Source organism: Pleurodeles waltl, chromosome 4_1, assembly GCF_031143425.1.
Source record: "Pleurodeles waltl isolate 20211129_DDA chromosome 4_1, aPleWal1.hap1.20221129, whole genome shotgun sequence".
NCBI classification, from domain to species: domain Eukaryota; kingdom Metazoa; phylum Chordata; class Amphibia; order Caudata; family Salamandridae; genus Pleurodeles; species Pleurodeles waltl.
In genome coordinates, this window is record NC_090442.1 from 303,491,764 (window position 1) to 303,508,243 (window position 16,480).

Genomic DNA, 16,480 nt, shown 5'->3' on the forward strand with positions numbered 1-16,480 from the left:
TTTACTGAATTACAAAAGGGGTTAAGTACATGGCAAAACGTTTTGCATCACAAACCTTTTGATTTTGGAAATTGCAGGGTTTTCAACTGCAAAATTAATTCTTACATGTGGCCCCATGTCTTGCAATTGTGGCATCAAATGTGAGAAACAGAAGCAGAAATATTCGCTAAAACTAATGTCATTTTGTGAGTAGTATCCTTTGCTGTTAGAGTCTGTCAGAGCTGCCAATGCCTGCATATCACCATCTCCTCTAATGAATTGAGAAAGCATGCAATCAGATTTGCTTTATCATGGGTCCTAGCAATACAGTCTCTGTGGTCTAGATATCAGAGTCTCTCCAATAACACAGTGCTGTTTCTTACTGGGTAAAAGTATAGTCAGCACGGTATGGTTGAATAGCAGTTCACTCCCTAAATTCCACAGATGCTAATCCTGTGCTATTGCAGCACTGCCCTGCATGTCATTTTAATTCCTACACTGCCTTTAAAGCTTCCCACTCCAGGTCCAATCGATCCACTGATCCATTGATTTCCCTACAGTAGTGGGTGATAGCCACCTGGGTTGTACTCTTGAATACAGAAACTTACAAGGTACTGGAGGACATTGTTATGCAGCTTTGTGGTCTACCCCACGTTACAGAGATGAGGTGGGGTTATCCGCCAAGGGCCATCATACATAGATACTGCACATGAAGTGTTAACCCTGCCCTGTGGGAGGGTGCTGTGGGAATAAAGAGACTAAATCAAGCCCAGTAAATAGTGCATGTATTTGCTAATAATCGTGGCATCTTTTGGTGAATCCACATGTAATTTGGCACATATTTCATAGGTTGAATATTCTGAAGGGAAAGGCAAGAGGCATGCAGATCTATTAAAGGGGGTGCAAGGTTTAAAGGTAGGACAAACACATTTTCATGTGCTAATCCCTATGGTACAGATCAATGAATCTGCATACAATTTGGAAGGCTATTAATAAGTTAATCCCATCTCATGTTTTTTGTTGATCCAGCAGTTGGAGGAGCAGGGGTATGAGGTTAAGGTAAGGCAGTCAAAAAAATCATTACAAAAGCAAATATCATTGGTGCAGATTTACGGGTCTGCATAATATTTTGTAGATAGCATGGCCAGCATAGTCTTGATGTTTTTGAGTTTCATGCAAATCCATCAAGGGGGTCACAGGTTAAGGGTGCTCTAAAATGTTTTAATATTCCAATAACTTTGGTGGTATTCAATGAATCTCTATAAACTTAGGAAAACTGTTAGCAAGTTAAGCTTAGTCCACAAATTTCAGGGTTCGATGAGATCTGATAATGAAGGAGCAAAGTTAAAAGGAGAAGAGGAAAAACCTTTGATCTCTTAAAGACTTTGGTTCCATTTTACAGATCAGCACAAACTTTGGCAGACACTTTTTTAACTTACCTTTGATATTTTGAGTTTCATGCTTATCAATGAAGGCGGGCATGGTTAAAAAAGGAGGGAACTTTTTCATTACCTAATAATGTTGCCACCCTTGTCGTGGGTTAATTATACACTCTGCTTGGGCACACATATTTTAGCTTAGCTTAGGCCTGTGTCCTGTCCCCTTTCACCTACATATCTGCTCCGATTTAATTTATCCAGTTTTATAAATTTTTTGTGAGCCTGCTTACAGCAGAGATGTTTTTTCCTAATCAGCTGCAATTTTGTGATTCTGCGAAAGCATTGTTATTATTATTCTGTGCATGACATTTCATCATGCACCTCTGTCCAAGGCTGACAAGAAGAGCACATGATAATCCAGCTAGAAATTGTCACCAGAAGAGTATGTAAACAGTCCGACACCTAGGCACATGCCTACGTCAGACCTTTTTCATGGAACGAAAATATGTTTCTTATTAAAAAAAAAATGTATAGGCCAAGGGACAACAGGGAGGTCAGTCCAGCCAGGATTCCGTCCATGCTGCAGGCCATTTTCATTGCTGACCTGCAACCAACCAAGGAGAAGACGGGCAGACCCCAATATCCCACAAAATCTCATGGACTAAGGACAAACAGATTGGCTATCACGGTTAGGCTCTCTCTTAGGAGTTAAGGCTTAGGTAGAATTAATCTATGTATGTTATTCCAATATTTTGGGACTGTTTATTTTCTTCTCACTGGTCACCACCATTCTAATTCTGTTCTGTCTCATTGCCCTAACAATTGCAGCTCACATATTTTATCGTAGATTGCAGTCTATTCAATAAATGTATTGAAAATCACCCTGCTTCTTTTCTCTGGCCTATTTGTGTGTATGGGACCTTTTGCTAACAATAGAAAGAGGTGAGACTTGCTAACCACGACTTCCCCTGAGACGCCAGAGTGTCATGTTTCAGGCTTCCACAAATCACCGTTTCTTTCAGGTTTGGGTGAGGTGCTGCTAGCTAGCCAAAAGGTTTAGGCTGACAACGGTCAGGACGGTGTGGGACTGGTTCATTCACCACCCACAAACGGTGCTGCAGCCCCTGATCCAGCAGTCTTGTTTTAATAGCGGGAGTCCTATGACACCCCTTGACAAATCCATTCAAAATTGAACAGAAATTTACATGTTGAGCTTTTTGTTGTGTGAAATTAAGTCCATATTAAGGATCCTGGGTTTTATGCAGATATGAAAATACTGAGTAAAGTTAAAGGGGAGGCTAACAAAAGATTTAATTGGCTAATGGCTTTGGCATCATTTGATAGATTTTCATAAAAGGTCTGACAACAAAATTGGGTTTAATTAACTGCAACTCCCTGCATCGAAGGCTGATTGTCTATGGCAAACCACCCCTGCACATGACTAAAAGCTATGTGCAATAGTGGTTAGCCACAAGATGGGTTAGCACAGGGCCAAGCAGCCCGGCCCGCCATTTAACCCACATTGCACTCTGCTAATGGCCACGCAAAACAGGAAAGCCTTCAACATGATTCAGATATTATCAGTCACCACTACACCTACCGAACCCCCACCACAGACCTGCACAAACCCCAGTAAAACACTTTTATCTTTCCATTAAAGAAAACCACAGTTAGCATTAAGGTATGGTTTAATTTGGTCACAACACAATCTACATTTAAAATTAGTTAAAGTGCAATCATGGTTATTAAATAAAGCAAAAAAACATTACCATATTAAAACATTAAATTCCAAAATTGGGCGTGAAGGGAAGGCCAGGTTAAAAAAATAAAAACACCTTTGAATGGAGACACGTTTGTCTCCCCTCTGTCCTATTCCTGGCTGCACACAGGCTCCCAGTCAATCACGACGCTGCTGTCACCAGCACGACAGCATTTTGTGATTGGTCTGAGCGGCCTGCTTCGCCACTCAGACTAGGAGTGGGAGCCTGAGCATGTTCTCCAATCAACTGTGCAATACAGCCAGGTAGAGAACATGCAAATGCACATGTCTGTATGGCCAGCTAAGCAGACATGCACACCTATTGTGCATAGCCCTCCTTTGGCCCCCTCCCTCCAGCCCAGCCCCACCCCTTACTCTCTGGAAAAATAAAATTATAATAACGTAGTGTATGTTAATATCCTTTTATTTTTACTCTTTTTTTTTAATCCAGTGGGCCGACGCTCCTCTGCCTTAGCGGAGGAGCTGCCTCTCTATGTATGTATATATATATATATATATGAAAATCAAATTCCTTAGCAAAAATGAAGGAATGACCGCACTCCAAAGTTGACGTTTTCAATGCTCCTTTATTTCTGGGCTTAATTTTGGTTATATTCAACACAATACCGCCCATATATATTCATTAAAAACAAAACAAAGGTTAGAGAGATGTTATAGTTAGGTTCTGAATTTACATGTACAAAACCACAGAAATTCAGCTGTTATAGTTAGAGTTATTTTAAGTAAGTATAACTTGTGCCCTAAGGTAAATATAACTCACGCCCCTGCCATGCACAGTTTTCTCATCAATAGGTTTACTGCAAATGTTACAGCGTTATTATCAATGATGTCATAGAAGATGTCTAGAGTGATGTAAAATATGGGGAAATTAGCAGTGCACGTCTAGGGCGCAAGTTATACCCACCATGGCCAATTTGGACTTCTAGCTCATTTTACATACTTATAGTATTTACAAGGGAGACCAATGTGCTCTGTTCTCAATAGCACATAGCAAGAAAAAAAACATTAATCACAGCCACTACATAAGATATTGTGCTTGAAACAGCAACAATGCAAACACCTACAGCCAGGATTTCAGATAACTTATGAAATTGGAACTTTAGAGAGAACACAAGAACTTTCCCTTGCCCAAGCGCAAGAAGTTTCAATGATTTGTACTTAACGGAAGGGGAGCTTCAATTGAGGCACCTGTTCTGTTTGTATTTGTAAGTGCTTCCCGCTGAGGTTTAATTTCTATGAAATGAGTATCAGTGTCAGAATGCATTCTAACCTGCTTATTTATGTAGAAATCGGCCACAGTTTACCCAACAGGAGTAATTTGTACTGGGTAATTAGCAACTGCTATCTTGTTGGGTAAATGTATAGTGCGTATTCTACGCTATAGTTGCGTAAAGGACGTCAAAATAATGTCTCAAGTGACCTTGTGTGTCTGTAATATTGACAAGGGTTCCTCGAGGGTTTACAAAAAGAAATCTGCAAAAACATGAATGTTGGTGTGCCAAGGGCAACAAGACTATAAAGAGTTGAATATCCAACAAACAAGGGCATGTCCTCTTAATTATATGTATTAAGTGCTTCTTTGTTTGGTGTGCTCATATTCCTCTGAATCTGGGACCACGGAGAAGCCTGAATGCCCCCACAGTCCCTGCTGGCTCCCTACCTCCTGCGGGAATCGGCATAGCTCCCGCACACAGAGACCTGCAACAAAATGCAACTCCTTGTGTGCGGGAGCAATCCTTTTATCTGTTTTCTTGCCCACAGATGAAGTCTGCTCCCAGGAAGCGAGAGCGTGGCGGTCCCCAGGGCCATTAATAGCTCAAGGAGTGGGGTGCCCCTCCTTTTTTGCATGGGCCGGCCCAGGGAGGTGGTGGTCCCCGTGACCGTATATGACCCAGGACGGGGACCACCTCCCACTTTTAATTTCATTACATGCCCTTGGGACGTGGTTGTCCCCAGGGCTCAAAAGAGCCACAGCAGAGGGTCTGCATGCCCCCACATAAAAGAAATCAAAACTCAGGGACTGTGGCTCAAAAGAGCAGAAGGGTCTTAACAATGATGAGGAGCTTTAAACCCGTCATTGAATGGTTTAAGTATAGTTTTTCTGTGAGTTTTTATAACAGATGTTGTGTTTTCTGTTTGTACTTGCAGGAGAACAGCTGGAATAGATATAGACAGATTTAAAGGACAATTTTTGCAGTTAAGAAGATAGTCAGATGCACTGATTTGAAGAGAAGTGCAGATGAGGGCAATTTATTTATCCTATTATCATCATTATCATTTATCTGATCATTAATCTGATCATTAACATCATGCAGCTGTTATAGTGACATTATCAATGAGGTTATCAAAGATGTCATGAATGCTGTAATTTGTGGGGTAATTAGCAGTGCATGTCAAGAGCGCGAGTTATAGTTACATTAGGGTGCAATTCATAGTTACTTGAAATAACTCGAACTATAACATGAATTTCTATGGCTTTGTACGTGTAAAATGTGAGCCTAACTATAACGTCCCGGTAATGATCGCAGGCCCTATAGTCAACCCCTATAACCACCCTACCCAGTGCTGCGCATGGCCTTTGGCAGTGCGCAACGGGGACTGCCCACAGGGCCTGGCCTGCAGCCAACCCCTATAACAACTCAACCCCTGCTGCGTACGACATTGCAAGAGTTGGCCCTGGGAGGGGGGTGGCAGTCCCTATGGCTATCTGTGCCTCCTCCAGGGGGCCACACGCCACCCCCCCAAAAAATAGCCCCTGGGATGTAGTGGCCCTCGAGGCTCCAAAACAGACCCCCCCTATCTTTTTTAAAATTATCACCGGGTAGGTGGTGATGCCCGGTCCTGCGGGATGCTGAGCGCCCCCCCCCAACATTCCATTTAAAGCTCTGCCATGGGGAGGAGGTGGCCCCAGGGCTTCAGGTGGGCCCCATCCATTTTCTAAAAAGAACCAGGGGGGTGGTGGTCCCTGGGTCTGTGGGGGAGCAGGCAGTCCCCCATTCAAAATGCAATTGCCCCTGCAACCTGGTCCACCCATGGTTTGTTTATAAAACAAGTGCAGAAGCCCGTACTTATTTTTTTTTTTTACATTTTCAGTACAGCCCTTGGGGGGTCCCCTGGAGCCCCAGCACCAGAGCTAAGGGGTCAGGGTGACTGTACCCTGGCCCCTTTTGTTTTTTTCACCATTTGTTTTCAGGGACTTGGCTGAAGCAGAGTCCCAACATGGCTGCCAATACTTCCTTGTAGTGTTGGCAGCCAATCAGATCTAAGCACGAGATCGGGATGGTTCGCGGAGTGTTTGCATCCCCATATATACAAATTTGGATTTTCTTTAATTTCTCAAAAACTACTGAATGGATTTACACCAAATATAAAAAAGGGTGCTTTTTGGATTAAGAGCTACCTTTCTGCCAAATTTGGTGTAATTCCATCCTGTGGTTCAAAAGGAAGTAGACCTGTTCAAAATCCCAAGGGAACTAACATTGGAAACTCACCTTTTTTTAAATCACCCCCTTGTTAATGGTCCACGCTTGACGGATCGCCGCAAACTTTCCAGACAGCAGCAGATGTGACTGTCTCATTTTTTGAGAAAATTTTCTGAAGATTCATCAAGTGGCGCCAAAGATATAGACAAGTCAAAAAAAGCAAAAACACTTTTTCTATAGAAACTAGGTCCTAACTATGACTACCTAGTGGTGACTGCCACTAGCTAACACATATATATATATATATATATATATATATATATATATCCAACACCAACAATTGCAATTGATTTGTTTTCACTCCAGGAGAGTTTTATTACTTCTATCCAAAAAGAAGTGTAAAAAAGATACCACCAACTCGTTTCAACCTCTCAGTCTTGATCACAGTTTACAAAGCAAACCTTCCCATGAGTCTCTATTTATAGTTCATTTTCCTACCACCACCAAGTGCATTCTGGGATACGCAGTCCCCTACAATAACTTATGACAATTAAAACATAATCAAAATCCACTAATCTTTTCTGTTATTATCAAACCTCTAAAACATAGTGGAATAATTGATTACAAAATTATCTATAAAGCCAAGACAGATTCAATAGTTTACATATATACAGAGATGAATAATATCTGTGGAATACATGTTGCCATGCTTATCATATGTATGGGATGTTGGGCTAATGGTTGCATTTTATGCATGATATATTTCTGGCAATATTTACATTATGAGACTAAGGGTGTTCACCTAGTTCCCGGGACAATGATCTTCCTTGTATCTATTAATCTGCTATGTATGCCTGATATAGTATTTGGAGCCACATATTTATTGCTTCATATATATCTATGGTCCTCTAGTAACTCACACAGACATAATACTCATCTTAATGCATATAAATACCTACAATCTCTATATCTTCAACCTCATTCCTCCATATGGTTGATCTGATATCTATTACCTCACAGCCATTAGGTGCTTATTAAACCTGCATAATATCACTTCATTAAATGGCGTCTAATTACACTCATTACTTTTATAGCCAAAAAACATCATAGGTGGTAATGAAGTTCTTCATCGCCATTTAATCCCCTCGGAGTCTTTGTTTTGAGTTGTACTATCAGTCTGGACTCTAAGCATCTAAGCTTGAGCTCACGGTTCCCTCCTCTTTCATTATGCTCAATGGTTGCGATCCCAAAAAACATCATATTCGTCCAGTTTTTTCCTTCATGTGTAACTAGATGTCTAGCCAGAACATAGTTTACATCCTTATTTTGCACAGCCCTGATATGTTCAAGTATGCAGTTTTTTTTTCAAAGGACAAATTGTACTTCCTACATAACGAAGACCACATTCACATTCAATTATGTATACCACATGAGTGGTTTCACATGTAATTCTCTTTGTAATTCTTAATGACCTTCCTTTTGAATCTTGGTATTCCCTTTTATACCTATCTGACAGGCCTTGCACTTACCACAGCATGTAAAACCTATTGTCTGTAACCAATTCAAAGGTTTAGTTAACTGAAAGTGACTGTTCACCAGAAGGTCTTGTATAGATGATACCTTCCTGTATGTCACCATAGGTCTTTCCCCAATCAATTTTCCAATATCGGGATCCTTCTTTATGATATCCCAATATTTGTTGAGTATTTTTAGGATCAGATGATTTTCCTTACTGTATGTCATGATCATCCTAATAATGGAATCCTTATTGTCCCTCTCGGATTTAGATTTGTTCAGAATTTCATCTCTCGTTTTGGATCAAGCTTTACTTTTTCCCAAATTTATATCTTTTAATTTATATTTCCTCTGTACAAATCTTTGTCGAGTTTCTTTAAATTTCAATTCCATTTCATGTTCTGTAGAACAATTGCGTTTGATCCTAATAAATTCTCCATATGGTATGCTTTTCTTCAGGGATGTTGGGTGAAAACTATCTCCATGTAATATACTGTTTGTGGAAGTAGCTTTACGATATAATGTCGTTTCAATTTTATTGTTTTCAATGTATACTAGAACATCCAGAAATTGAATGGACTGGGAGCTGATATTATAGGTAACTTTTAAGCTCACTTCATTCTCAATCAAACGTTCAAAATACTGTACAAATTCCTTTTCAGTTCCATTCCAAATGATGAATAAATCATCAATGTATCTCAGCCACATAATGGCTTTTGTTGCAAATATCTCATTGTCGTCACTCCATGCTACATGTTTCTCCCACTATCCCATCATCAGGTTCGCATAACTGGGTGAAAAGGAAACCCTCATCGCTGTCCCACATATTTGGGCATATAACTGATTGTTGAAAAGAAAGATATTATTCTTCAAACACAGATCTATCATCTTCATTAGCATTTTTAAATGTTTCAAATACTTTATATCCTGCTGTTGTAAAAAATAATGTACTGCCATGAGACCCATTTCATGCTTAATTGATGTGTATAAGGATACAACATCTATAGTGACAAGTTTATATTCTGGTTCCCAATTAATTCCTGAGAGTGCTCTTAAAAAGTCCCCTGTATCTTTGATGTAAGAACTCAGACTTGTTACTATCAGGGCTAGAAAGGAATCCACATATGTTGATAAATTCTCATATAAGGAACCACAACTGGAAATTATTGGGCGACCTGGTGGTTTTTCCAAACTTTTGTGGATTTTTGGCAGAAAACAGATTGTAGGCATAATTGGATTATCATTCGCCGAGAATAATCTCTCATCCTTATTTAATAAGCCATCATTGTACCAAGTATCCAACAATTGGTTTAATTGTATGGTTAATTTGTTGATGGGATTTGTCTTGAGTTTAAGATAGTGATCTTTAATATTCAACTGCCTATGTGCTTCTTTCATATAGTCTAGTTTATCCATAATCACTACATTTCCCCCTTGTTCAGCCGGTTTGATTTCCGAATCTTGATTATCCATCAATGCTTTGACATATATATTTTGTTCCTTAAAGCATCCCATAAGATTATTGTCAATCACCTTATTAACTGTCTGGAGTCTGTGTGGTCTATCAAATTAGTTTGGGACAAGGGGCATTTCGCTTTTCAGAAAAGCCGCCCTGCACAAGAGAAATATGGATTCTGTTCAGTAAGATATATTTAATTTGCTAAAGCAGTTTTATTCATAGTAGCTGCTACACAGAGTTGGATTGGGAACACAATTTGGCCTGGGCACTCCCAAAAAAGTGGCCCACATTCACGAATCGTTATTATTTTTTGTAGTTTTATATAGTATGAACTCAGCCTAAAGGCATTGAGGCAATTTACACAAGAACCAGATACACTGCACAAGATGAACTTCATTTTTATTTTAGGGAAGGAGATAAGTGATTTGCCCAGAATCACAGGATGTTGAGCTCCAACTTCGGCAGCTTTGACTACACCGGTACACCCCATATTTTATTCCTTTGGGAAAGGTGGCCTTAAAGCGAGGCCTATACAAACACACCCCACCCCTCCATCAAAGCCTAAAAGACAGTGGGAAGTTACATCTGGTCCCTAGTGAGGCCACGTCTCTTACTCACCCCCTCCTAGCCCACTTTAGCCTCAGGCCTGGCAGGGGAGGGTTCAAGAAAAACACAAATCTCCTGCTGTTCCATGGGCTTAGGTTAGAATGGGCTCCCTGTGAGGCCCCTGCAAACTCCCACCCTCCCTGCATGCACCATGGCCTGAACGTAATTTCCCAGTGGGGATGGCACTGCTTCTGGGCCAGGCCACACGGGGCAGGAGACCAAGGTGAGACAGACATATTAGCCAGAGCAACACCTGGCACCCAGCCTCAGTTTGACAGCATGGCAGGAGAGTTCCCATAAAGCTGTTGCCACTTTACAGTGGTCGGACAGGGACTAGGAAAGACAGGAAGTCTCTGTGGGCTGATTTACAGAGGCCCTAAAAAAATCAGACCACAGGTGACCCTGAGGCAACAACCGAACCCCCAATTCTCGACTGCCTGCCTTCCCAATCGGACACTGCTACTACTTGTCTCAGAGGTAGTTAACTGCTCTCATAAGAGTGGTGTTTTTCAAGGTCATCTAGTGATTAGAGATGAATCCAGCCATACAGTTCTGCCCTTTTGTTGTAAATCAGGATAGCCCAACACAGAAATTGAGTCATAACATTGGTTTATGCTTCTATTCAAAAATAATAATTTGGCAAAGTCTAGCTTTTTTGTCTAGTGTCTCCTTATGTAAAGGTGTGGTTGGTGTACAAGTTAGATTTTAAAACAGTCTTCAGGGGAATGGCTTCCTTTCTCTGTTTGGGATATGATGCTTTGTAAGCCTGATAGCCCTTTAATATTGCTCCCCAAAGTTTCAATGGATCACAGTTATCATAGTTTAGTTGTTAATGCCAGAGCTGTACTACATTGAAAAATGTTTTCTATCTGCACTCATGAAGCTGAGTAGCAGTGCATGGCCGGTTTTATGTTTTTATGGTTCATGTTGGTTGGGCGAGTCTTGTATGATAGTATCCAAGATTCTTAAAGTAATGGATTTTGAACTTATGTACTTCAGTGTCAATGGTTGATGGTGGGGGGCACCAGCACTTATTTTTGGGAACCACTACTTATTTTTCCGCTTCCGATTTTCTCCAAGCGCTAGAGAGAGAAAACACACAGATGGGAAAGAAGGACAAAATAACTGGAATACAGGCATAAAGCAGGAACCTGTAAGATTAAGATAAATGAGTGTCTGGGGGTGGATTAAAGAGGCATTAGGTGGATTGAAAGCTACTCAGCCCTAGTGCTCGGCATGCAGAAGTTTAATTCTTCTGAGCCGGGCTTTGGTCAGTGGCACTCTTTTTTCACAAATTACAAATTAAGTACGGAGTATTCCCTCCAGGAAAACAGTTTTGCTTTTGCTTGTTTGTTGAATGAGGTTGTGTCAACAAATTCTCGATGTCTATTCTATGTATTTTGCGTCTTGAATTGCTTAGTCATCTGGGGCTTCATGTTTGGAGAAAAGGAAATTATAAAGTATTCTGTTCATTCTAATAGATTTGGGTTTAGGAATTGGGGACTCTGTGCTTTGATAAGACTAAGGATCAAAGTTATCTCAGCTGTGTGAGTGTAAGGAGTGTAAGCAAGCAGTGTGTAGTGGGGAAAGAGAACAATGAAGTTTAAGAACTTTACAGAAAGCCTTGAAACATGTTGGATTAGTCTTTCATTCAAGATTTTAAACTGAGGTATTATGATATCAGTCTGTTAGTCTACAATCTGCTGGTTTATGTATTTGTTTTTCAATAGTATAGGGTGGTTTATTTGAGGTCCATTTACTAAAACCTCAAGGGCCCAAATATATAACAATCTTCAATGCAGAGAATAAACCCCTGACACCTCTCAGTGTCTTGTTCAATAGCAGAAACACAGAGGATAAAAGAGTATGCCAACAGAAAACAAGAATTTGAGTTTATAACTCATAGTAAAAAATATCTTGCTCCAGCAGATAGATCCAAAAGTAAGAACATACAGGCATAAGAATCTAAGGTAAGCAGAAATATCCTAATGCCAAATTTAACCACTAGCAGATGGACCCACAGAGAAGAAGGAAAATAGAATGATACAGACTGTATAGATGGGTGACATCTAGAGTTCTGCCTACCTGCATTACCATATGAAATAAATATGCATATCCTGCTTAAACATTAAGGCCCTCATTACAATCTGAGAAGACCGCTGAGGCTGCGCCAGCTGGCGGTAGTTCTGGCTCCCTATTTTGACTTTTCTGCTGGGCCAGCGGACGGTAACAGCGTTACCGTCCGCTGGCCCAGCAGAAAAGTCACATCAACATTGCTGCCGGCTGTGCATGGGCATGGGCAGTGTAGGGGCCCCCAGGGGCACCCGAGTCCCCTTACTGCCAGCCTTTCCATGGTGGTGTCGACCACTGTGGACAGGCTGGCAGTAAGGGGAGTCAAAATCCCGCTGCCCTGGCGGATTACGACTGTCGGGACTGCCATGGCGGTATACCGCCAGTCCCGGCGGTATTACCGTGGCGGAAGCACCACGTTCAAAATGAGGCAGGCAGTACCGCAAGCCTGTTGGCAGTACTACCGCCACAATAGCCCTGGCGGCCACCGACCGCCAGGGTTATAATGAGGGCCTAAGTGCTTTAGATTAGAGACACATTAACATTTAACATTTTTCATAGTTGAATCTGAAACACACTGCTTTCAGACAAGCCCAGTAATTACATATGCTGCTTGCTGTTTACATGAGGAACATAAATAAAATATGTGTACTTACCCAAAAGAGGAAATTGAACACAAATAAAAGATATTTGAGACAGACTGTTGGGCAATCATCTTCTTCCTCTTTGTATAGATGTGTCATTGTTTAAAAATCTGTATAAAAAATAGAGAAATTTTTTAAAACTGCAAGATTGAACAACTAAAACCCATATTTCAGTAAGTACGTTAAAGCACTGCAGAGGAAGGTAGGTCTTCAATTAAGAGTATCTATCTATTTTTTTCACTGAAAACAACAAAGGTTAAAGTGACGTTATAGTCAGGAATTGTAACAATAAGTTGCCTTACATTAAAAAAGTTTAGAAATTCAATGAAAAAATACAAAGTTTAAAAAGGTCTTAGGTGAAAATATCAGTTAAAACATACTATTTCAAACAAACAAAACCACTGAAATTCACTAGTTACAGTTATCTCAAGTTAACTATAACTTGTGCCCTAAAGTAACTATAACTTGCGCCCCTGCCATGCACAGTGTTGTCATCAATGATGTCATTTCAGATATTGTTGTGATGTTATCAATGATGTCACACAACATGTTGTAAGTGATGCAATAGCTGTGGTACTTAGCAGAATGTGGTGAGAGTCTGAGTTATAGTTACTAGAGGGGCAAGGTATCCCTACCCTGCCCTCTGTATATTTTTTTTAACTTTTTTATTTAGGCCAGAGGACTGAGTCCCTGAGTCCCAAAATGCCTGCCACTACATGTTGTGGCAGCCAATCATATCTTATCTAGAGATCTGCTGGCACCACTGACCCTCCACAGTATGAAATATACCTTAATTCATATCCTTCATTTCTCAAAAACTACTGAATGGATTTAGACCAAATCACAAAAAGCACACTTTAAGACTGAGATTTAGGATTTTCAAAAATTTGGTGTACATCCGTTCAGCAATTTATACAGTATCACTGTTCAATTTTCATATGGAATAATGAATGGGGAAAACACGTTTTGGGACCCCCCCTTTTTCTCAGGCCCCACTTGCAGGAGCTGAGACAGATGAGACTTGTTTTGGAAAATGTTCTAAAGATTTGACAAACAGTGGTAAAGTTATAAGCAAAATAAAAAAAATGCTATTTCTACATAAACGCTGTCCTAACTAAACCTATAACTAGTCATAAATATGAGTTTGCATAGGAGGAAAACTCAACGAAGTAAGTACAGCAAACAATAAAGACAATATTACACTTTGATGAAGAAACTGCAATCCAATAAAGAAATAGTGGTATGAAATTTGGACAAAGGAAGCAATGTAGTTCTATGGCCACTGAGTATGTATGTAAAGGAAGCTCGTCGACAACTTGATGAGCCAGGATGCTACAACCATAGCGATCAATCCGAATAGGCCAGGATTAAGTTACAATATCATTCAGAGGTGTTTGAATGGAGGAACGATGGACTATTGAGTCAAGAGGAATACCTTTTCCTAAGGAATGGTCATCCATGGATCCCGGTGTTATTTGCAATACCCAAGACCCATAAACAACCACTAGGAAGGCTAATAATTTTAGCAATTAAAGGCTTGCTTGAAAACACATCCAAATATGTTTATTACTTCCTCCAAGAACATGTCCGTAACTTGACTTCATTTGTCAAGGACACGTCAGACTTTCTAAAGTGGATCAACGATATATCGTGGAAAGTTGAGTATATCTTGATGACATTAGATGTCACCTCATTGTATAAGAGTATAAAACATGAACATGGACTGAGAGCTGTTGAGCACTTTTTTAGGAGTAGGCCTGTTTGCCAAGAAGTTGTGCAGGCAGATGCACAGGAGGACGATGGGCACCTGCTCACCTATGCATTTTTGCATATGGGCTGGTGGAAGGAGTAGGTGTTCAGTGGCGACCATAGTACTGTGTTTGGCAGCAGTATCATATGCTGGATTAGATTCAGAAACAATGCGTTTGTTTTATGGTTCAGTCAGACACAGAGTTTGTACAAGTCATAAATCAAAATGATATAAATTTGCATTTCACAGAACATGCCAGTACAAATAAAGTAGAATTTTTGGAGTTACAGGTTTTTGTAAATCAGGCAAAATTGGAGAACAGACTATTTAGGAAGCCAACAGCAATCTATTTTATACACACCCAGTTTTCATTCCAAGCATACCATATACAACGTCACTTATGGGGAATTATTAAGGGTCAAAATAACAGCAGTTTGAACAAGGACTGGGAAAGCAGACAACAAGTGACAGTAGCACGTTTTTTACACAAAGGCTATTTTAAAAGAGCGTTAGAGGCAGCAGCAAGACATTTTGAGACAACGAGTAGAGAGTCTATAGTATTTCCAAAGAGAGAACAGAGTGTAGAGAGTCCCCAGATTGGAATGATTATAATTTACAACACAGCACACAAGGAATTGAGAATGATACTAAAGAAAAACTGGCATTTGGTAAAGGCAAACTAGGTGGCTGGTCATATGTTGCCTGATTCCCAACACATTACATTTAGGAGGGCTGGTGCCCTGAGGGATATGTCGGTAACCAGGAGCCCAGAGATTGGAAAGGAAACTACATGGCTACAACAAAAAGGTTTCCACAAGTGCCATAGGTGTAAGGCATGCAAACCTGGGCTTCATATTGAGAAGGTATGGTCACCTTTCTGAGAGAAACCTATTTACATACAGGGACCATACAATTGCAAGACAAAGAGTGCAGTTTATGTTCTGGTGTGCTCATTTGGCCTATGATATGCAGGCTGCACAAAGCTACAGGTCCACATAAGAGTGTTGCAGCATTTTAGGGCAATAACTAGTAAGGACTGGTCATATCCAGTAGCCCGGCATTTCTCAGAATAACACAGTAAGAACACAAACCATCTGAGATATTCTGTGATAGATGCAGTGCCAGTACATCCCAGGGGAGGAGACAGGGAACAGACATTGAGACAAAAGGAGAGCAGATATATTATGAAATTGGACATTAAAACACCAAATGGGTTAAACATTGAGCAGGAAGTGCACCGTTTTTTTACAATGGTCAATCAGGGATCTCAAAAAGTGAAGCTTGTATAGGTAAATAGATCATGTAGGCAATCAACAAGCATGCTCTTACGAGCAGAATATTTTAAGACTGGAGCCTTGGTGAGGATGTTTGCATACAACCTAAGCAAGGGAGTAAGGGAATACCACGTTTTTAATATAATATTTTGTGATAACAGGAAATAGCACAGCAGTGTGAATAGAGATACACTTGGAAATTTCTGTGTGAAACAGTTAATTGTGGAACACAGAAATTAAGGAAATGTAACCATATATTTGCATAGAGTTGGGAGACAGAAAAAATATCATACCTGTAGATTCTGGCTGAGGGGTAATAGAGACACGTAAAATGAAGAGGAGGAAATCCTGATTGACAAAGGTGATTAATTATACCCACTTAGGCTTGACAAATGGTTGACACATTCAAACATAAATTGGGTACAGGAATGATTAATTAGTGGGCACAAATGGGCAAACGTCTTGGTAGGTGAACAGATGGTACATAAGACAATATAATGAGTAGGAGATATCAATGGTATGCAGGCCCACAAATTGATCAAATAGAAAACATATGCTGTATAAGTATTACCCACTTGGGTTTAAAATGGGTCACTTCTTTC

General features: G+C 40.3%; 1 protein-coding gene across 1 annotated transcript in view; it reads right to left on the minus strand.

Moving 5' to 3' along the window:
* The window catches only part of LOC138287710 (tetraspanin-11-like), a 1,278,137-nt gene that overhangs the window by 927,232 nt on the left and 334,425 nt on the right, over positions 1 to 16,480 (minus strand). Inside the window, exon 2 of the mRNA XM_069228392.1 lies at positions 12,867 to 12,964. Within this exon, the coding sequence (XP_069084493.1) occupies positions 12,867 to 12,953 (87 nt within the window). The 5' untranslated portion in view covers positions 12,954 to 12,964. The remainder of the gene's footprint in view (positions 1 to 12,866; positions 12,965 to 16,480) is intronic.